The sequence below is a fragment of the Astatotilapia calliptera genome, chromosome 7 (assembly GCF_900246225.1).
Source record: "Astatotilapia calliptera chromosome 7, fAstCal1.2, whole genome shotgun sequence".
Taxonomy (NCBI): Eukaryota; Metazoa; Chordata; class Actinopteri; order Cichliformes; family Cichlidae; genus Astatotilapia; species Astatotilapia calliptera.
This window is the reverse complement of record NC_039308.1, coordinates 38374576-38397090: the sequence shown is the minus strand read 5'-3', so window position 1 is coordinate 38397090 and position 22515 is coordinate 38374576. Positions and strand designations below refer to the sequence as shown.

General features: G+C 44.2%; 1 protein-coding gene, 1 long non-coding RNA gene and 4 other non-coding genes across 6 annotated transcripts; all 6 read right to left on the bottom strand.

The window, feature by feature from the left end:
- Positions 1-13297: 13297 nt before the first annotated feature.
- On the bottom strand, positions 13298-17484 carry rpl17 (ribosomal protein L17). Its single transcript, XM_026174665.1, has 7 exons — positions 17452-17484; positions 17024-17073; positions 16805-16845; positions 15409-15543; positions 15128-15226; positions 13731-13922; positions 13298-13376 (listed from the first exon to the last, which is right to left on the bottom strand). Exons 2-7 carry the CDS (start codon positions 17061-17063, stop codon positions 13329-13331), a joined length of 555 nt encoding a protein of 184 aa, XP_026030450.1. The 5' UTR covers positions 17064-17073; positions 17452-17484; the 3' UTR covers positions 13298-13328.
- Positions 13449-13516, bottom strand: LOC113027530 (small nucleolar RNA SNORD58). The gene has a single exon (XR_003273090.1). It is a non-coding gene; the product is annotated as a small nucleolar RNA SNORD58 (small nucleolar RNA).
- Positions 14198-14264, bottom strand: LOC113027531 (small nucleolar RNA SNORD58). Its single transcript, XR_003273091.1, has one exon. It is a non-coding gene; the product is annotated as a small nucleolar RNA SNORD58 (small nucleolar RNA).
- On the bottom strand, positions 15306-15373 carry LOC113027529 (small nucleolar RNA SNORD58). The gene has a single exon (XR_003273089.1). It is a non-coding gene; the product is annotated as a small nucleolar RNA SNORD58 (small nucleolar RNA).
- LOC113027532 (small nucleolar RNA SNORD58) lies at positions 16912-16981 on the bottom strand. The gene has a single exon (XR_003273092.1). It is a non-coding gene; the product is annotated as a small nucleolar RNA SNORD58 (small nucleolar RNA).
- A 2392-nt stretch (positions 17485-19876) lies between the features above and the next one.
- On the bottom strand, positions 19877-22515 carry LOC113026180 (uncharacterized). The gene is made up of 2 exons (XR_003272887.1): positions 22454-22515; positions 19877-21728 (listed from the first exon to the last, which is right to left on the bottom strand). It is a non-coding gene; the product is annotated as an uncharacterized LOC113026180 (long non-coding RNA).

Sequence of the window (22515 nt, the reverse complement as noted above, 5' to 3'; positions counted from 1 at the left end):
AAACTCTTTTTAAGACTAGAGGTGATAGCGGTGGCCCCCAGGTTGTGGAATGCTCTCCCTCCATCATTACGTTGCCTTGATTGTATTTATTCTTTTAAAAAGCAGCTTAAGACTCATTTATTTAGATTGGCTTTTAATTAGATTTGTGCTGTGTGTTTTATTATTGATGTATTTTATGTATTTCTTTTTTATATTACTGTGAAGCACTTTGTGGTTTTTATCCTGTGAAAAGTGCTATATAAATAAATTGATTTGATTTGATTTCAGCCTAGAAGTAATAAATGCATGAACTAGTTTTTCAGCATCACTCTGAGACAGGATATTTCTAATTTTAAAGATGTTGCGCAAATGGAAGAAAGAAGTCCAACATATTTGTTAAATATGTGCATTGAAGGACATATCCTGGTCAAAAATCACTCCAAGGTTCCTCACAGTGTTACTGGAGGCCAAAGCAATGTCATCCAGAGTAAGAATCTGTATAGCAGTGAAAATGTATGCTATGCCTACGGGATAGTATACAACGATATTGCCTAAGGGAAGCATGTATAATGTAAACAGAACTGGTTCTAGTACTGAACCCTGTGGAACTCCATAATTAACCGCAGTGTGTGAAGAACATTCTCTATATACATGAACAAATTGGAGTCTATTAGATACAGTGGCTTGCAAAAGTATTCAGCCCCCTTGAACTTTTCCACATTTTGTCACATTACAGCCACAAACATGAATCGATTTTATTGGAATTCCACGTGAAAGACCAACACAAAGTGGTGTACACGTGAGAAGTGGAATGAAAATCATACATGATTCCAAACATTTCTTACAAATAAATAACTGAAAAGTGGGGTGTGCGTAATTATTCAGCCCCCTTTGGTCTGAGTGCAGTCAGTTGCCCACAGACATTGCCTGATGAGAGCTAATGACTAAACAGAGTGCACCTGTGTGTGATCTAATGTCAGTACAAATACAGCTGCTCTGTGACGGCCTCAGAGGTTGTCTAAGAGAATATTGGGAGCAACAACACCATGAAGTCCAAAGAACACACCAGACAGGTCAGGGATAAAGTTATTGAGAAATGTAAAGCAGGCTTAGGCTACAGAAAGATTTCCCAAGGCTTGAACATCCCACAGAGCAGTGTTCAAGCAATCGTTCAGAAATGGAAGGAGTATGGCACAACTGTAAACCTACCAAGACAAGGCCGTCCTGTCATGGTCCTGAGCCATGTTGGCCCAGTATTCTTAGTTTTCGTGTGTTTTGTATTTTGTTCCTTATTTATGCCTTGGTCCCTAGGTTGTTCTGTTAAGATGTTCCTTATTTGATTACCCCCTGTGTGCCCCTCTATGTATCTGTGAGCCCTCGTTTCCCCTCCTTGTGTTTTATTCCATGTTTTCCCCAGCCCGTTATGTCTGTGCTCTCCCTGTGCTCTCTCTCCTCCTGTCTGAACCTCTGTGTACTTCCTGTTTTACAGTCTCTCGTCAGTATGCGTCATGTTGTGTTCACTCCTGCCCTGTCTCATTATGATTATCTGTGTCAGCTGTGTTTCCCGTGTGCTCCCACTTCCCTCATTAACCCTCTGTGTATTTATGTCCGCGTCTCCCTCAGTTCAGTGTCGTGTTCTCCCTCATGACTGTGTGCCCTTCCGTGTGTTTCCTCATGAGTCAGTTCCTTTATGACTTCCCAGTTTAGTTTCATATTATTTTGCATCGTCTTAACTTCCGTCAGCAATAAAACTGTTTTGAGTTCATTCCTGCCTCCGTGTGCTTGCGTTTGGGTCCTCATCCTGCCTGCACACAGCCTATTCATGACACGTCCACCTAAACTCACAGGACGAACAAGGAGAGCGCTGATCAGAAATGCAGCCAAGAGGCCCATGGTGACTCTGGACGAGCTGCAGAGATCTACAGCTCAGGTGGGGGAATCTGTCCATAGGATAACTATTAGTCGTGCACTGCACAAAGTTGGCCTTTATGGAAGAGTGGCAAGAAGAAAGCCATTGTTAACAGAAAACCATAAGAAGTCCCGTTTGCAGTTTGCCACAAGCCATGTGGGGGACACAGCAAACATGTGGAAGAAGGTGCTCTGGTCAGATGAGACCAAAATGGAACTTTTTGGCCAAAATACAAAACGCTATGTGTGGCGGGAAACTAACACTGCACATCACTCTGAACACACCATCCCCACTGTCAAATATGGTGGTGGCAGCATCATGCTCTGGGGGTGCTTCTCTTCAGCAGGGACAGGGAAGCTGGTCAGAGTTGATGGGAAGATGGATGGAGCCAAATACAGGGCAATCTTGGAAGAAAACCTGTCTGCAAAAGACTTGAGACTGGGGCAGAGGTTCACCTTCCAGCAAGACAACGACCCTAAACATAAAGCCAGGGCAACAATGGAAGGATTTAAAACAAAACACATCCATGTGTTAGAATGGCCCAGTCAAAGTCCAGATCTAAATCCAATCGAGAACCTGTGGCAAGATCTGAAAACTGCTGTTCACAAACGCTGTCCATCTAATCTGACTGAGCTTGAGCTGCTTTCCAAAGAAGAATGGGCAAGGATTTCAGTCTGTAGATGTGCAAAGCTGGTAGAGACATTGCAATGGAATCCAATAAATCTCCAATAAAATTGATTCATGTTTGTGGCTGTAATGTGACAAAATGTGGAAAAGTTCAAGGGGCCGAATACTTTTGCAAGCCACTGTAGATATGATACAAACCACTGCAGCGCAGTACCTGTAATACCTACAGCATGTTCTAATCGCTCTAATAGGATATTATGGTCGACAGTATCGAATGCTGCACTAAGGTCTAGCAGGACAAGCACAGAGATGAGTCCACTGTCAGAGGCCATAAGAAGATCATTTGTAACCCTTCACTAAAGCTGTTTCTGTCTGTGATGAGCTCTAAAACCTGACTGAAACTCTTCAAATAAACCATTCCTCTGCAGTTGATCAGTTAGCTGTTTAACAACTACTCTTTCAAGGATTTTTGAGATGAAAGGAAGGTTGGAGATTGGCCTTTAATTACCTAAGTTGCTGGGTCAAGAGATGGATTTTTAAGTAACGGTTTAAGGCCTGTGGTACACAGCCGATTATAAGAGATGTGTTGATCATATTAAAGATCCATCCATCTATCCATTTTATTCCACTTATCCGGGGCCGGGTCGTGGGGGCAGCAGCCCAAGCAGAAAAGCCCAGACCTCCCTCTCCCCAGCCACTTCCTCCAGCTTGTCCGGGGGAACACCGAGGCGTTCACAGGCCAGCCGAGAGATAAAATCTTTCCAGCATATCCTGGGTCTGCCCCGGGTCCTCCCGGTGGGAAATGCCCGGAACACCCCACCCAGGAGGCATCGTTGTCAGATGCCTGAACCACCTCAACTGGCTTCTTTCGATGTGGTGGAGGAGCAGCGGCTCTACTCTGAGCCCCTCTCGAATAGCTGAACCTCTCACCCTATCTCTGAGGGAGAGGCCAGCCACCCTTTGGAGGAAGCCCATTTCCAACACTTGTATCCGCAATCTCATTCTTTCGGTCACTACCCACAGCTCGTGACCATAAGTGAGGGTAGGGACGTAGATCGACCGGTAAATTGAGAGCTTTGCTTTTACGCTCAGCTCTCTCTGCACCACAACAGCCCGGTGCAGCGTGCGCATCACTGCAGCTGCAGCACCAATCCGTCTGTCGATCTCCCGCTCCCTTCTCCCATCCCTCGTGAACAAGACCCTGAGATACTTAAACTCCTCAACTTGGGGCAGAAACTCGTCCTGACCTGGAGTGGGCACTCCACCCTTTTCTGGCTGAGGACATTGGTCTCAGATTTGCTGATTCTCATTCCCACTGCTTCACAGTCAGCTGCGAACCATTCCAAGGTGAGCTAGAGGCCAGAAAGCTGGAGGCTTCAATTAATTAATGGCAGGACTTCTTTTAGCACTGTTGTAGGAATGGGGTGTAAAATCAGTGTTGGGGATTAACGAAATACATGTACCGGCATTACGTATTTAAAATACAACATTTGAGTAACTGTATTCCGTTACGTTACCATTTGGAAAAGGTGGTATTCAGAATACAGTTACTTTGTTGAAATAAATAGATTACACTGCGGTTTTTTTTTCTTCCTGTTTCATATGTTAGGCTGTCCCCTCTCTATTCTTGGTAATGGACTACTTGCACTACGGCATGTGACGTATTTCCGTTTCCAAATACTACCGCTTGGGCGTTTCCGGTATGTTTGTTTATCTATCGGTAGCTATGCTGACGTCACTTCAGAATGAGTATAAAAAGGAAAGTATTTAAAACAGAATATTTTCAAAAACAGCAGAAGAAATACTCCGAGCATTGCTGTGTCCCACTTTGTTCGGCTTCAGCCAAATTTAACGGCATACTAAGTTTTCATGGTGTTCCGACCCATTCTGACTTGAGAAGACAATGGCTGGTAAACATACATCATTTCACAATTACCTCTCACACCAGGGTCTGCAGCAGACATTTCGCCAGTGATCAACTCATAGAGCCAACAACCCTCGATGGTCGAAGGTGGCTTATTAAAGGTGCTGTACCAACACTTTTTGAGTGGAATGGCTATAAAGTTGAACCACCCCGGCGTAGTGTTTGGGAGAGAACGGAGCGACGCCTTGAACTAGTTCCTCCTGACGATCAAGAAGAGCACAGTCTTACAAGAGATCATGACTACTGCTCAGTCCCTGAGCCGTCTGCATTAGACATATCTGCATCAGCTGCAGAAGACCTGTCCGAAGACGTGGAGACTCTGAGGAAGGAAATACAGGAGTTACGTGTCCAGCGAGAATTTGGGTTACAGCGTTTTGCTGGCTCCGACACTGACATCCGATTCTATACCAGGTACACCTAAGTTCTATTCAAGCTAACTGTTTAAAATATACCAAGGTCACCATCAGTTAAATTTCGAAAGTGTTTCCAGTCTTAATGAAACACAATAGAAATTTACTTTTTCTCTGCTGATTGTTGTGGTGTAATTGCATTGTACAGTAGATGTTAATGCAGCCGGTCAGTGTAGTTAGGCTGATGGCAGCTAGAGGGCGAGACCGGTGTGTTTCTGTAGAGAATGTTATGTTATGTGGGGGCAGAGCAAGAACAAGAGAATAAAGTGTGGTTATGAATCGTACAGTGGACCCGCGTATAATTGAATAACACGACATGGTGTCAGAAGTCCTGTACTGATCCATATAACCTCGACTGAACGAACCTGTGTCTGGCGGAGCTCGCGGGATAACGAGGGGAGAATATGGCGGATGAGACTGCACAGAGAGCACCGGCGGGGCCGAGCGCGACATTCAGCATCCAGCCACCGGAATCCTTCGACTTTTCAAAACCGCAGGAGTGGTCCAAATGGATACGGAGGTTCGAGAGATTCCGTCTCGCCAGTAATTTGAACGTCAGCTCGGAGGAAAACCAAGTCAACACGTTGATTTACTGCATGGGAGATGAGGCGGACGATGTGCTTCGCGGTCTGAGTTTAACAGCGGAGCAAAGGACAACGTACGAGGGGGTACGTGATGGTTTCCAGGCTTTTTTCATTGTGAAGAAAAATGTGATCTATGAGCGCGCCAAATTCAATATGCGCCGACAGGGAGACAATGAGACAGTGGATGCTTTTGTGACAGCACTGTATGCGCTAGCAGAACATTGCAACTATGGAGTGCTACATGATGAGCTGATACGGGATAGGCTCGTTGTCGGTCTCACGGACAAACGGCTGTCAGAACGCATGCAGCTTGACCCAGATTTGACTTTGCAGAGGGCTATCAACATGGCGAGGCAAAGTGAAGAGGTAAAGCGACAACAATCCTCCTTGCGAGGTGACTCTAGAGGTGAGGCTAGCGATGCTAAGTCAGTAGATAGAGTGCATAAAATCAGTCGTAAGCCTGTTAGAACCAAACTGCTCCAGACTGATAGTCGTCAAGCTAAAACACGTGGATTCCGAGAAGATGGCAGAAAAGGGCCAACCTGTCAGAAATGTGGTGGCGCTCCATCCCATTCAAAGCAGGATTGTCCAGCGAATGAAGTGAAATGCCATGCATGTGGAAAGAAAGGACATTACAGGCGTGTATGCAGGGCACCAAAAACAGTGCATGAGGTTGAAGAGGATGAACATGGTTTGTTCCTGGGCAGTGTTAAGTGTGAGGGTGAGCCGTGGACTGTCGACTTAAGCATAAACAACAAAAACGTGTCATTTAAAATTGATACAGGAGCCGATGTGACAGTCCTACCCCTTAAGGTGTTTAAGGAGCTCTACAGACACAACCACCCCCCCAGTCTCCACAAATCAACCAAGGCTCTGCTGGGTCCCGGGAGGAGTCGTTTGGATGTCGTTGGTGTCAGTGAGCTTGCACTGAGGAAGGGAGACAAAGAAATACTTGAGGATGTCTTTGTCATCAGACACCTGCACACTGCTTTGCTGGGGAGACCTGCTATTAGCAAGCTGGAGCTTGTGGCTCGTCTGGAGAGCATAACTATAGAGACGCTTAAAAAGTGCTACCCAAAGCTGTGCAGTGGTCTCGGTGAAGTACGTCAGCCGTACGACATCAAACTGAAACCTGGAGCTCAACCTTTTTCCTTGAAGACGCCACGGAGAATCCCGTTGCCTCTGATGGACAAAGTTAAGCAGGAGCTGGCCCGTATGGAAGAACTAGGGGTGATCAGCAGGATTGAGGAGCCAACTGATTGGTGCTCAGGCATGGTGGTGGTACCGAAGAAGACAGAAGATGTACGCATATGTGTCGACCTTACACACCTCAATGAGTCTGTGTGTCGAGAGAAGTACATACTGCCATCGGTGGAGGAAACATTGGGCAGATTGGCTGGTGCCAGCATATTCAGCAAGCTGGACGCTAACATGGGGTTTTGGCAGATACCTCTGACGGAAAACTCAGCCAAATACACCACTTTCGTCACACCGTTTGGGCGTTATTACTTCAAGAGCCTGCCCTTCGGGATTGCTTCAGCACCGGAGCATTTCCAGAACAGGATGGTCACAGAGGTCACAGATGGTATGGAAGGGGTGGTTTGCCACATGGACGACGTGCTGGTCTGGGGCAGAACGCAGGAAGAGCATGACTCTCGCCTACACGCTGTGCTGGGCAGGATCCAAAAAGCTGGCATCACCCTGAACATTAACAAGTGCGACATCGCGAAACAGCAGGTGACGTTTTTAGGGCATGTTCTCTCAGCCAGCGGTATCAGCCCTGACCCAAGCAAGACCCAGGCTGTGAGGGAGATGAAGGAGCCACAAAGTGTGAGTGAGTTAAGGAGCTTTCTGGGAATGGTTAACCAGCTTGGAAAGTTTATCCCACAGCTCGCAGAGAAGGACAAACCTCTAAGAGACTTACTGTCTAAGAAAAACTGCTGGAGATGGGACATTGACCAGGCTAGAGCATTTCAGAACCTGAAAGATGCGCTCACATCACCGCCAGTGTTGGCCATGTATGACCCAAGCCGTGACTGCAAGGTGTCAGCGGACGCATCATCGTATGGCTTAGGGGGTGTGTTGCTTCAAAGATGGGATGAGGAGTGGAGACCTGTTGCCTACGCGTCACGCTCCCTCACTGCAACGGAACAGAGATACGCTCAGGTTGAAAAGGAGGCTTTAGGTCTGACCTGGGCTTGTGAGCGGTTCCGCAACTTTCTTATTGGCAAACACTTTCAAATGGAGACAGACCATAAGCCGCTGCTAAGTCTGCTGGGGGCACAAACTCTGGATGCGCTCCCTCCCAGAATTCAACGCTTTAGGATGCGCCTCATGCGATATTCCTACTCGATTTCGCATGTACCAGGCAAACACCTGTGGACAGCTGACACGCTCTCACGATCTCCAGTGAAAGCAAAAGAAACACTTCAAGACAAGGAGTTGTTGGAGAGCACAAATATTTACGTGGACATGTTGATGGACAATCTGCCAGCTAGCAACAATTTCTTGGAGCAGCTGAGAGAAGAGCTGGAGAGGGACAGCGTATGTGCTCGCGTGATGCAGCTGTGTGAGGAAGGATGGCCCACACATTTCAACAGCGAACCAGCGCTAAGACTGTACTGGGCAGAACGGGCGTTCCTCACCGTACATGATGGTCTGCTAATCAAAGGGGACAGGTTGGTTATACCTGCAACTATGAGAATTGATGTGCTCACCAGACTGCACGAAGGTCACCAGGGAGTGGTTAAGTGCAGACAGCGAGCACGACAGTCGGTTTGGTGGCCAGGGCTAAGCCAGCAGATAAATGAGCTTGTCCTTAACTGTCGGACATGTTGCCAAGTGAGAGAAAACCACACAGAACCGCTGATGCCATCACAGTATCCGGGGCGGCCGTGGCAAAAGCTAGGAGCCGATCTGTTTATGCTGAGAGGGAAAACCTACCTTCTTGTCGTGGATTATGCCTCAAGATTTGTTGAGATTGCCCCTCTCACACCTTCAAGGTCAGAGGACGCGATCCATCATCTCAAAGGGATTTTTGCACGACATGGGATCCCCGAGCAGCTGGTAACAGATAATGGGCCACAGTTTTCAGGGGCAGCTTTTGAGACATTTGCAAAAGTGTATGGCTTCTGTCACATTACAAGCAGCCCGAAATATCCCCAAAGCAATGGCGAAGCCGAACGAGCAGTTAAGACTGTCAAGAATCTATTGCGGAAAGCTGTTGATCCACACTTGGCTCTGCTCGCTTACAGAGCCACCCCACTGCAGAATGGCTATAGTCCAGCCCAACTCTTGATGGGGAGACGGCTTCGCACCACAGTGCCAATACTGCCATCTCTGCTAGACCCCGCACTTCCTGATAGTGTGGTTGTCACCCGGAGGGAAAAGGAGAGGAGGACTAAAGAGGCACAGTCATATAACCTCCGTCATCGCGCACGCAGCCTCAACAGGCTCACTCCAGGCCAAGAAGTGTGGATAACAGACCAGAGAGCCAGCGGCACCGTTATTGGCAGCCACTCCACACCACGATCATATCTCGTGGAGGGACCTCGTGGGACAATTAGGCGGAATCGTCGGCATCTTGTTCCCATGAAACACTCTCCAGACCAAACTGAGAGCAATAATGGGGAGCCAGAATCTGCAGAAGCCGGGGAGCAGTGCTCCACGGACATGCCAGAGACAGTTTCTCCAGAGCTTCCATCTACACCCAGAACCAGATCCGGAAGAGTGGTTGTGAGACCAACCAGATTGGACTTATAACGGATAAGATGGAAAGGACTGTTTTATACAAGAATACCCCTCTTTCGTAGTATTGTTTGCACAATATGGGTAAAAGTGTAAAAGCTAAAAGGTTGTCATTTTCAAATATGCATGTTCAGAAGTTGGGAAATGCAGGGGGTGTGACAAGTTAGCATGTAAGAATTTGTGTTACTTAACGGGTTAATTAGAGTTAAGATTTTCATTATATAGTATTCCTTACAGGTAAGCGCAGGACCAGACCTTCCAGCCACAGAGGCAGAATAACCCTCTAAGGTCTGGTGAGTCAATGGTAGTCTACCCATTGATTCTAGAAAGGGGAGATGTGGTGTAATTGCATTGTACAGTAGATGTTAATGCAGCCGGTCAGTGTAGTTAGGCTGATGGCAGCTAGAGGGCGAGACCGGTGTGTTTCTGTAGAGAATGTTATGTTATGTGGGGGCAGAGCAAGAACAAGAGAATAAAGTGTGGTTATGAATCGTACAGTGGACCCGCGTATAATTGAATAACACGACAATTGTATGTTTCATGTAGATGCTTTAGTATTTAAACGATATCCTAATGCTACAGGTAAAATACAACACCAAATAGACTCTTAATCAGACTATGTTATACAGCATACCATTAGCATATTTGTCACAGTTTATATTATTTTTATGTCAGTGTGTAATGTTAATTAATGATTGACACGATCTATGTCTCTCTCGTGAATAGATTTCCAAGCTATGATCATTTGATGGCATTTTGGTTTTTGATTGAGCCTTGCATCTATAAAATGATCCAGGTTTCAAGAGCCAAGTCAGCTGCCAATAGGAACGAAGAAGTGTTGACACGTGCACGCACATCAACAGTAGGTTATGGGTTTGTTGGTAGTTAGAACTAGAGGTGTAATTTTAATGTATTTATGTACAATAACATTACATTATGTACAATAGCATGTATGCTAAAGGACTCAGCATCCTTTACATACATACACCTGTGTACTACAGCACCTCATTGTTTACCCCATAGTACGGTATGGTATGCATAACCATTACAAAACATTTAGCCAAGAAAAGCGTAATTTTACTACAGGGAGTGCAGAATTATTAGGCAAATGAGTATTTTGTCCACATCATCCTCTTCATGCTTGTTGTCTTACTCCAAGCTGTATAGGCTCGAAAGCCTACTACCAATTAAGCATATTAGGTGATGTGCATCTCTGTAATGAGAAGGGGTGTGGTCTAATGACATCAACACCCTATATCAGGTGTGCATAATTATTAGGCAACGTCCTTTCCTTTGGCAAAATGGGTCAAAAGAAGGACTTGACAGGCTCAGAAAAGTCAAAAATAGTGAGATATCTTGCAGAGGGATGCAGCAGTCTCAAAATTGCAAAGCTTCTGAAGCGTGATCATCGAACAATCAAGCGTTTCATTCAAAATAGTCAACAGGGTCGCAAGAAGCGTGTGGAAAAACCAAGGCGCAAAATAACTGCCCATGAACTGAGAAAAGTCAAGCGTGCAGCTGCCAAGATGCCACTTGCCACCAGTTTGGCCATATTTCAGAGCTGCAACATTACTGAAGTGCCCAAAAGCACAAGGTGTGCAATACTCAGAGACATGGCCAAGGTAAGAAAGGCTGAAAGACGACCACCACTGAACAAGACACACAAGCTGAAACATCAAGACTGGGCCAAGAAATATCTCAAGACTGGTTTTTCTAAGGTTTTATGGACTGATGAAATGAGAGTGAGTCTTGATGGGCCAGATGGATGGGCCCGTGGCTGGATTGGTAAAGGGCAGAGAGCTCCAGTCCGACTCAGACACCAGCAAGGTGGAGGTGGAGTACTGGTTTGGGCTGGTATCATCAAAGATGAGCTTGTGGGGCCTTTTCGGGTTGAGGATGGAGTCAAGCTCAACTCCCAGTCCTACTGCCAGTTTCTGGAAGACACCTTCTTCAAGCAGTGGTACAGGAAGACGTCTGCATCCTTCAAGAAAACATGATTTTCATGCAGGACAATGCTCCATCACACGCGTCCAAGTACTCCACAGCGTGGCTGGCAAGAAAGGGTATGAAAGAAGAAAAACTAATGACATGGCCACCGTGTTCACCTGATCTGAACCCCATTGAGAACCTGTGGTCCATCATCAAATGTGAGATTTACAAGGAGCGAAAACAGTACACCTCTCTGAACAGTGTCTGGGAGGCTGTGGTTGCTGCTGCACGCAATGTTGATGGTGAACAGATCAAAACACTGACAGAATCCATGGATGGCAGGCTTTTGAGTGTCCTTGCAAAGAAAGGTGGCTATATTGGTCGCTGATTTGTTTTTGTTTTGTTTTTGAAAGTCAGAAATGTATATTTGTGAATGTGGAGATGTTATATTGGTTTCACTGGTAAAAATAAATAATTGAAATGGGTATATATTTGGTTTTTGTTAAGTTGCCTAATAATTATGCACAGTAATAGTCACCTGCACACACAGATATCCCCCTAAAATAGCTAAAACTAAAAACAAACTAAAAACTACTTCCAAAAACATTCAGCTTTGATATTAATGAGTTTTTTGGGTTCATTGAGAACATGGTTGTTGTTCAATAATAAAATGATTCCTCAAAAATACAACTTGCCTAATAATTCTGCACTCCCTATAGTTCATAGCTTAAGGAGTAACATTTTCCCTTTTGTTTTCACCTTTCAGAGGCAGCTGCTACAGCCAATTGACGAGTTCTTTCTTTTCCTGGTTTTCCTGTCAGTTGGTTTGAAGGAGAGGGACCTGGCACATCGATTTAGCATACACCAGTCCACAGTGAGCCGCATTATTGCAACATGGACAATTTTTCTTGCCACTGCACTGGGGTCTCAATGCATCTGGCTTACATGTGCAGACGCGCTACCTCTCTGAGGAATTCAAAGATTTCTCAGACACCCAGATGATCCTTGACTGTACAGAGCTGAGGTGTCAGACACCATCCTCACCACTTCTCCAAAGTGAAATGTACTCTTCGTACAAATCCCACTGTACGATGAAAGCCCTGGTTGGCATAGCTCCACATGGTCCAGTGACATTCATCTCTAATCTGTATGCTGGTTCGGTTAGTGACAAGGAACTATTCAAACAATCAGGCATTGCTGAGAAGTTGACTGAAGACATGGCAGTGATGGTAGATAAGGGCTTCCTAATCACAGATTGTTGTAAATGCAAAGTGTACTGCCCACCTTTTCTATCTAAGCAGAAGCAGATGCCAGCATACCAGGTTAAGGAGACGCAGGCCATAGCCAGACTCAGGGTACATGTGGAGCGAGTCATTAGGAGGATAAAACAGAACAAACTTTTTGATAGCATCATTACCATGTCACATGTTTACAATATCAACCAACTGTTTGCAGTAGCATGTATGCTGTCAAATTACCAGAACACAGCATTAGTTAAAAAAATGGGTTAAGTGAGACAAGATGGATTTTTCCCAAGACACCAGTGCCAGTACCAGGAACTTATGGAAAATGACCTGCAGCTGAGGCCACTACAGTTGCATTTCTTCCTTGACAATACTTGATTACAGAACTGGTACTTGAGTGCTGATAGTTGAGTTCCAGTTATTGTTAATTCTAACTCATTGCAAATGTTGAATGTTAATAATACTGTTTAATTATGCTACTATATTACTACTCAGAGTCAACAAAATTGTTTATCAAAATTATAGTTGAATCACTAAATCGTCAGAGAATCACATTTGCTCAACACCTGCCACAGGTGGATGAACCCGAATGCTGCTTCAATACCTCAACTCTTTACGCTCATTGTTATTGTTATAAACAGCTGCACTCACAGTTCAGACCCTCACTGTGGCATTAATATTTATGTTTATTGTAAACTTTTATTCTGCATCTGCTGCTGGAATATCATTTTCAGCTCTGTGAAGTACATGTCCAGTAAAACAAAAGATAACTTGATTTTAATCGTTCAGGGTTGTAAACAGGTCACAGTAGGCTTAAGGTCTTTTATTTTGAAAAGCACAGAGAGGAATAACCCATCAGCTGCTAAAGCAGCAGCTGAGGTTTATTTTGAAGGAGGAACATTGCTTTCAGGTATGCTTGGTGAAAGAAACGAGTCCGAGTCTTCTCTCATAACAAGTTTCAGGTTTATTAGAATTTTACTCGCGTGCCATCAGCTTCTGCTTCTTCAGCTTCTTCTGTGAAACCTGCAGAGAGAAGAGAGAGGCAGAGTTATGACATCATCGATCAGAGAGTTTGCACCGCTGCCTTGGCCAACAGTCGCTCAGTTTTAACAGGGTTGTTTTCATGGAGAATCCAAAGGTGTCCTAAGGAGTCATCACTGCGACAGATGATGAAGAGGAGGAAGGTGACGGGTTCAGATGTGCAGCCAGAGGAGCAGGATTCACTGTGTTTGCTGTGGCATTCATGGGACCTTCAGTAAAAGGGAAATCACAGCTCTCCAGGTCCCAAGAGACTAAGCCAACTTTAATTCCCCTAACCTCGCTCCGTGCTGCATGTTTGAAGCCCCACCCCTCGCTCTTCCCTCTCCACGTTCTCACCTTTTTCTTCTGGGCGACCTCCTCCTCGGGCTTGGGGACGATCTGCTCCTTTTCTGTCAGGATCATCTCAATGTGGCACGGCGAGCTCATGTAGGGGTTGATGCGGCCGTGGGCGCGGTACGTACGCCTCCTCATCTTTGGCGCCTTGTTTACCTGGATGTGCTCAATGACCAGAGAGTCCACGTCCAGACCCTGAAAGCACAAACACGGGTCAGAACCACCACGAGAAAATAGGACTCCATCGATCCTTTCAGAGCTCAAATCATCAGATATTAATCATTTATTAAGCAAAGGCTCTGATTGGTTCACCTATTGCTTCCAAACATTTGGAGATGAAGACTAAACGTCACCCGAGAAACCAACTGCAGATCAATAGATGCTCAGACATCAATAATCAAACTGAGGCCTGAAGCATGTGATCATTAAAGTGGTGTTGTCCTCTCGTTCCAGCTGTCTGTGATTCTCAGATTGCTCAGACTGTAATTGTTCTTTTCATGGTTAATACAAAGGTGTCCTAAATGGTCATCACTGCAATCTGCTGCTCACCGATCAGCTCAACAACAACCAGCTCCACAGAGCTGAAACCGAGCTCAGGGTCATCTCAACGTCTCCGCCTGCCCTCATGTGGAAGCTCGCCTCCCTAAAGCCTGCCTGTGATCGCCACCTGTAGGCTGATGTCACGATGCAGATAATCATTTTAAACTTAAAGAACGCTCTTGTGTCATAACTTCATGAAATCAAAGCCAGTGTCCTCAGGGACCTGCTTTCTGTTGGACCAACAAAATCCAGATATGCTCAATAGATTTAGATCAAATGTGCATACTCTGTCACGTTTAAGAAGTTGAAACGCACGACGAGTGTCATTGAGAGAAAAATATTAGTGTTCAGTTTGAGAACCAAGTTAAAATGTGAGATTAAAGTGTCGATAAGTCAAAGCTGCCACGGCTCCTTTAGTTCATAAAAACAGCGTGATGAGTTCAAGGACGTCACAGAGGCAGTACAGAAAGCTGCGTCTGGGAAACAGCAGGATGGATGTTACAGCTCATGCCATACAGACGAGCTACGACTCATCACAGACATAAGACAGCTAACTCATTTGCAGAACAGTCCAACATTTGGACTTTAGTCTTAAAATAAACAAGTATTTTTCATTAATGCGACGCTGACATGCACACTACTTAAGAGACGCCACATTTAGAAAACTAACAACAATTCGATCACACAAACTACTTTGCACATCACTAGCACAGTTTCAGGTGTTTAAAGCTGCAGACAGACGGGTGTGACCTTCAGACTAAATTGGTATCGATCCTTTCAATATAAAAGTGTGTTCCAGGGAGTCCATCTCTCTGTCTGCTTGCTACACCCGTTGGCCCCTCACCTCCTCATGACCTCACCTTCAGCTCAGCGTTGCTCTCGGCATTCTTGAGCATGTGCAGGAGGAACTCGGCACTCTTCTTGGGCCAGCGTCCCTGGGTCCAGCCGTGCTGTTTGGCCTGAAAACAGAAAACATCAAAGGTGCTTTTAGACCATGCCTCAGAGCTCAGAGGCGGGGTAACTCTGGCCGCCTTCGCTGCTGCTCAGGTTACTAGATTTAGTTTCATCTTTAATCCAAAGGTGTCCTAAGAAGGTCATCACTGCAGCTGTCAGAGTGATGCCACACTCGCTGGGACCTCACCTGAGCACAGCGGCCAACGCCGCCGTTGTAGCGGCGGAAGGGGACGCACTGGTGCTTGACGATGACGTCCCTCAGGTACTTGTTGGCTTTGCGAATGTGCATGCCTTTGATGGCCTGGGCCGTCTCACGGGTGTTCTGAAAGTGAGGACACAGACGGGTCAGAGACCGGATCAACAAAGTGGCACCTTTATGTCGTAACCTTCATGACATCAGCATGACGTCCAGATGTCGGGTCAGTTCTGAGGGCCTCGGCCGTCACATTAGATTTAATGAAAGTTGAATGTGTTTATAGATTTTAGGGGAGGCAAACAAACCATCAGAGAATCTCTGCGATCTGATCGATTCGACAGAAAACCAAGTCTCTTTAATCCACAGCCAAACAAACCTAGGAGCACTGCAGCCATCTTTAAAACTAGAGCTCCTCCCACTGACATAAACATTAGACCAGCAGCTCATTCAATCACAGCAGATTGTCTATTCAACATTTCTAAACACACAAAAATTACTCAAGCCATTCACAGTAATTTATTTTTCCTGGAAAATCCTGACTTATTCACTCCTTATCCTCGGGAGCAGAGCTTTAAGTACCTGAGCTTAAATATTAACTTCAAATTATATACACAGAAATTCTATGTAATTACGGGAGGATTACACCTGTATTCAAAAGAGAGATTAAAAGTGTCACCAGTTATTTTCAGACATCTCACACATTCTGCAGCTGAAGCAGAGCTCCAAACAAACTGGGCTGTTCACAGAAACCAGGCTCATGCTGTTACCTGAAGCTCTAATGAACAGACCTCACTGAGGTTTATGCTTCAGCGAGACAACAACCTCGAAGGATATTTAACTACACATCACAGACAGCTCATAAACACCACTGACTCCTCCTGTGTGGTTTTTACATGTATCAGTGAGAGAACCATAATCACTTCTATCAGGACGATTAACCACAGCATCAATGTAAGGATCACTCAAACTGGGTGTGAGGAAGTGGAAAAACTGGGGGGGACAAACGTGTCTGCGTGAAATAAACTAACTACAGTACAGTGTTTCTATTGGCTGGGATCACAGATAGACATAATGCAAGAGTATAAAACATTTCAGTGCATCTCCCATCACTCCCGCAGCAACGAGCCATTCAGTTTCATGACTCTGAAGTAAAATTGGATCATTTTTCTCTACTGAGTCAGAGCACCATATTAACTCTGAACCCACATCCACGTGTGTTTAATGAGTTATTAGAGCCCAGATTCAGAAGCCTGCTGCTGCTCATGTAACCTACTCTGAGCCTCTACACACCTTTACACCTGAGAGAATCTACTTTAACATGGACACGCGTGAGATGACAGATGAACCCTGTGATCCCCTTTGTCTGTGCCCACATGTGGACTCTTACCTTGAAGTGCACCCGGAGGTTGGATCCCCTCGACTTGCATGCTGAAACACAGAGAGAAGCCGTTAGCACCCCCAGCAAAGACCCGGATCACTCCACCAGTGAGTGCGGCAGCTCAGTTGTGTCATTAGTTTGTTTTCATGTGGAATCCAAAGGTGTCCTAAGAGGTCATCACAGCCACCAGCTAACCCCCACACATAGCTGAAGTTCACCTTTACTCACATTTAGTCGGGTTCTCGGGGTCGAGAGAGTAGCGGACCATTGTCAGATATCTGTAAGAAGAGGCACACGTTAGTTTCCTCAGGCTAGCACACAGCAGGTAAGACCATCTTAGACAGCACCGTCTCAGGTGACGTTAAACAGATTTAAACCCCACAAACACGGAGAAAAGGAGCTGCTAGGGCCGCTTTTCAACTCCTATCCACGCCACACGGAGCCAACATGGCGGACAGCCGCCGGAGCCACCAACCCGGCGTCTCCGCAAATATCTTCATAAAACTTCATTTAATGGCTCCAGACACACAATTCAACCATCAGCGCACACATTTACACACAGCTGACACGATCCAGATGCTTGCAGCGCAGGATGCAGTATTTTTACTCAGATTTAACATGGATTCTCCGCTTCGTGAGCGGGACAGAACTCCTACCTCTGAGGCCGCGGAAGGAAGAGGAAGTATCCCGGACGGCGCTCCTCTACTTCTGCCTTCCTGTGAGGGTTACCGCCCCCTGGCGGTGAGGAGGAGGAGGACGGTGCTCGGGGCGCAGTGAAGCGGAATGGACAGCAGGGGGTGGTATTTCACACACACACAAAATACGCGAGAAAAATTGTTATCCCGTGGTTACGCCATGATTATGACGTAAACACGATAATAGTGATGGGAAGTTTGTCTCTTTTCAGAGAGCCAGCTCTTGTGGCTCGAATCTCAAAGAAGAGCTGGCAGTTTTGGCTCCCAAATGGCTCTTAATTTATTATCATCTGTAGCCTCATATTTGACAAATATGAATGCTCTGTGTGTTGATAAACCCTTTTGCATTTAGTGTTTTTATGAGATGCCTTATAATTGCCTAATATTGTGTATTTGTTCTGTTAGAAAAGCAGGCATTCTTACTTTTGTATAATATTTTAATCAAACTTTTGATTTTAATTCAACACAAAAACAAAGCACTGCAAACAAATCCACAGAAGAGAAACAGAACCAAACTCAGCAGCCAAACAGTATGTCCTCAGGTTGACATTCAGAATAATCAAATGCCTCAGCTTGATGAGCTGATGCAGTTTCTCATCTTAGTTAGTATCTGCTTCTTCTTTAAGCTGGAGCGAGATGCTGCTTCGTTTACAGTTGTCAGTCATATTTACATGTTTTTACGATGCACTTGGACTCTCATTCTCACCGCAGTCTACTGTCTCACTCACTGACTGAGGAATATCGATACTTCCAATACCAGCATTTCATGTTGCAGGATCAATTCCCATATGAAAAATTATAATATCTAATTTGATTAAATTAGTTTTTAATCATAAATATGACATACAGACAAAAGTCGGCAATACCCTGTTAATAAGAACTACAGTCGTCTTCTGCCTCTCATTCATGTTTTTTTTGTTTTTTTGTTTTGTTTTTTACAGCTCATTGTGTTCTGCGTCCTGATTGGCTGTAGAGCATTGTCAATCAATCTCCGTGCTGTGTCGCCTGTACAGTACAGAATGTGCTTAACTTGTCAAATTTACATAAAGTGCTGTACTGTATGTTGTAAGTTTTCTCTCCAATAAACAACAATGTTGACGAAATGTGTTGCACCGTCGAAGGCAGAGGAAGATGCTAAGCATTGCACAAAAAGTTGGACTTCTGGACATGCTAACAGAATGTAGGAGTTACTGTATTTTTCAGATTATTAACTCATTCTTCTTGCTTCCTCTACTTCCGTACCATATCGTTGCTGTTGAATTCTCTCACAGCTGCTCTGTTCCCATATTCTGGACGTGAAAACAGGGTTTGATCTTTGGTTTCATTCTGTAATACTGGACTTATTTTTCTACGTAGGTTTGAACTTTGAGAGTGGTTAAATAAGAAAATAAGAAAAGTGTGAAAATGTTGATGCCTGTCTGAGAACAGTGTATAAAATGTGTAGTGAGGGGTTTTACAGCCTTAAAATGTAATTGTGCCCAGAATGCACTTTGTGAATGATGATAAACAGATCAAACTACCAGCGTTAGCTTCTGTTCTTCAATGTCACAGACATGAAACTGCTGTAGGTTACTCCCACTGTGATAAATCCCCCACACTGAGGCTGTGACAGGAGGAGTGAAACAGTTTTTGACATTTTAAAGGTTTTTGTGTGGATATCTACTCGACTTATGAAATGAAAAATGCTGCTAATGCTAAAGAACTGATTCTGGAACCACTCGTGTGTATTCGGAGGGCCTGAACTCAAAAAATATTCGTAGTATGAAGGTAAATCTTAGCATGACTTTATTAATTAAAATAATGTGTCATAATGTGTTTTCCTGATTTTACTTTACTTGATTTCCCTCTAGTGGGGAAGAGAAATTATAATTAAAATTGATTCAGTGGTGGTCTTTTTTTTTTTCACAAGCTGGAAACAAAATGCTTTATGAGGAATTTCAAGTGTCTGATGATTTTTCATTTTAAAAATATAAGTGCTTGTATTCACTCCAAGGACTCCTCCAGTTATCTGCTGCACAAAAATGCTCCACCCAAGAGTTCATAAATGAAGCGGTGGCACAAAAACTGCAGTTCCTCTGATATCCAGAAGAGGCAGCAATGAGACCCATGTTGAAACTTTACAGCAGAAATAACTAGAACTCACCTGTTTAAACTGTATCAAGGCTTAAAGTTTGCATTATTGGGGGTGTGGCCTTTTGACTGACAGGTGGATGGCGACACAGCTGGTTGTAGCTGCTAGTTGACTGCTAGGCTTCTCCTGATTGAATTCTAAACTGAACTGGGCCTCTGGACCTTGTTTGTGCAGTTGTGACCTACAAACTGTACATTTACCCAGTGAAAAGGTGAAACTGTGTTTAGAGCGTGAATGAATGACATGGCCTGCAGGTATTAAAGCAGTCATTGTTTATTTGGTATTTCATGATGAACTGTGAGACGCTGGACGGAGCTACATAGAAAACCCCGTGTGCAGCCTCACAGTGAGTCATGCACATCATTGCACTGTAAAGAAAGTCAAAGCTCGAGTGACGACACCTCAGGCCAACATACAAAAATAAAGATATTATTTACAAACAACAACATTTTCCCATCAGCACGTGTCAGTGTTTTCATCAGACAGTGAAAAGAAGTTCAACATGTAGAAATCACTGTGGTTTCATTAGAAGACGCACAAATATCTGTACACGTGCCACATCCTCGGCCCGAAGGCTCATCTGCTACCTTCACATCAGTGTGTTCATCACAGTGTGTCTGAGAGCGAGTGCAGACCACAGGCTCCGAAACCTCAGCAGCCCCACACCATTGCACACCCCACACTGTGGAAATGTTTGAGCAGCTCAGTCAGAGGATCTCCACACTCAGCATTCCTGTTTCTCACGGCTGAAAAAAATCAGTTTCATCATCTTCAAGTTAAAAAAAAAATTTATTTTTTTATTTTTTTAAATAAATTCTCTCTAAAACCTCGTTACCTGTTCAGTTCTGTTACAGTGTGTCGTGAATAATGTTTGTGTCACACGGTTAAACACTGTGATTGTGTTTATAGTTGCACACATGATAATATGTGATTGTGTGACTGTTGTTGTCCCAGCCCGAAATGTTTTAGGAGAAATATATTCACGAGATAATAACAAAAAAAGAAATGTTCAGTGAACGGCTACATGGTCCTACTAGTGCTGCTTTTTTCATGGGTTTCATGGGAGATGAACTGAACCTAATTTGATGAACATCAGAGAAGGAGAGACAGTAAAAGAAAAAATGTCCCCCTCAAAGCCCTGATGCTCTCAGAGCTTCTACAACTTTGTTCTTTTACTTATTTCATGAACTTAAGTTCATTTATTAATTAAGGTCACTAATAGGGTAAAACACGCCAGAGGAAAAATGGTTGAACTTCCTGCTGTTTTTGTCACCTGTGGTTTTAAGACTTATGCGTTTCCCCGTTAGCTCATCCCCATTCTCCCAGAGCTAACAGAGCCCATCACCAATCATTTACAATGTTTTCTAATTGTGAAACAGTAATTCTCATTATTTCTGCACAGCTAACAGTTTCTACACTGTTAGCTAGTAACCTCATTTTTAAATTGTGAATCATTAATTTTCACGATTTCTGCATTTTGAACCCATAATAGTTTTGTAATTGTTACCTTTAATTTCCATCAATTTTCTAATTGTGAAACGTTATTATCCATTTATCCCCATTGTTAGCCGTTGTTCCCACTGCTTTGCATTGTTTTCCCATTGCTTTTGTATTTTTGTATTGCTAACCATTAAATCCCACTGTTTCCCATTGGTAAGCATTATTTCCCATTATTTTCTCACAGTCATGTGTGAGTTGCTGATATTTTCCATTGTCTGTGTGAAATGAACACTTCCTGATGCTTGATACAGCGTTGATGCTGTAACTGCGTCTGTCCCATCATCACCTGAGATCTCCCGCAGAGCGCGTCGTGATCAGAGTCGCTCTGTGTCTCCAGCGGCGACCCGAACCTCAGTTTCACAGACTCCTCCCGACAAACTGTACGAAATAAGTGAAAATCCAAATGTCCTTCAGTCTTTACAGCCGTAGATTCACACAGGAGGAAGTGGGCGTTACTGTTCAGAGAGAAACGTGTGAAGCAGCGCGACTCGGTAACGGGACCGAGGAGGAGGAACCCTCATTAGATGCTACAGACTGTGTGGATCGCGTCGGGCTCACTGAAGCTCTTCAGATACCGCTCAGTGCGACGTGAAGAGGCGTCAGAGACCTGCAACACAAACAGGAAGTTAAATAGCCGCCAGGTGAGATCAAAGAGTATTTAATTCACTCGGTCTGACGGTCACGTAAAAAATGTAACTGTAGCAACGTTTACATAAAATCAAAGTAAGAAAAATAAGAAAAGCAAATAAAACTTCAAAAGGAAAAATAAACTCCAGGAACACGACAGAGTACGGTCATTGTATAAAACATATACTTTTTTATACTTTGAAATATAAAAATAATAGTAAAAAAAATTAATTTCAATTTAATTTGAATCATAAAGCTTCAAATCACAACAACAGTTAAGATAAGATAAGATAAAGACTCTACAACAATACAGTGAAGCCCCAACAATCAGACGGCCCCCTGTGACCAAGCGCTTTGGTGACAGTGGGAAGGAAAAACTCAGGTCACACTCTCCTCAGTGTAATATCACAATACAAGTAATACTTGTTCATACAGTATTATTAATTTATTTTTATTATTATTTTTTTGAAATATAAAAAATAAATAACCTGATTAAACCGAATGTTTGGTTTTACAGATTATAAAATGTGGAGGTTTTCTATCCATTGCAGTGTCCGTTGTTTTTATGGAGCTGATAAACGAAATCATTATTTTTATTTGTATCACCTGAATGTTTGTAAACAAAAATACAAACATAACAAAACAAAAAAAGTGCATCTGGTGATCTCTGACCTTCGCTGCTGTGTTCTGTAATTACTGACGTACACGTGAAGCAGAGACCCGTCGAGCCGCTCGCTCTGACTGTGGAGGACGCGAAGTGGTGGTTG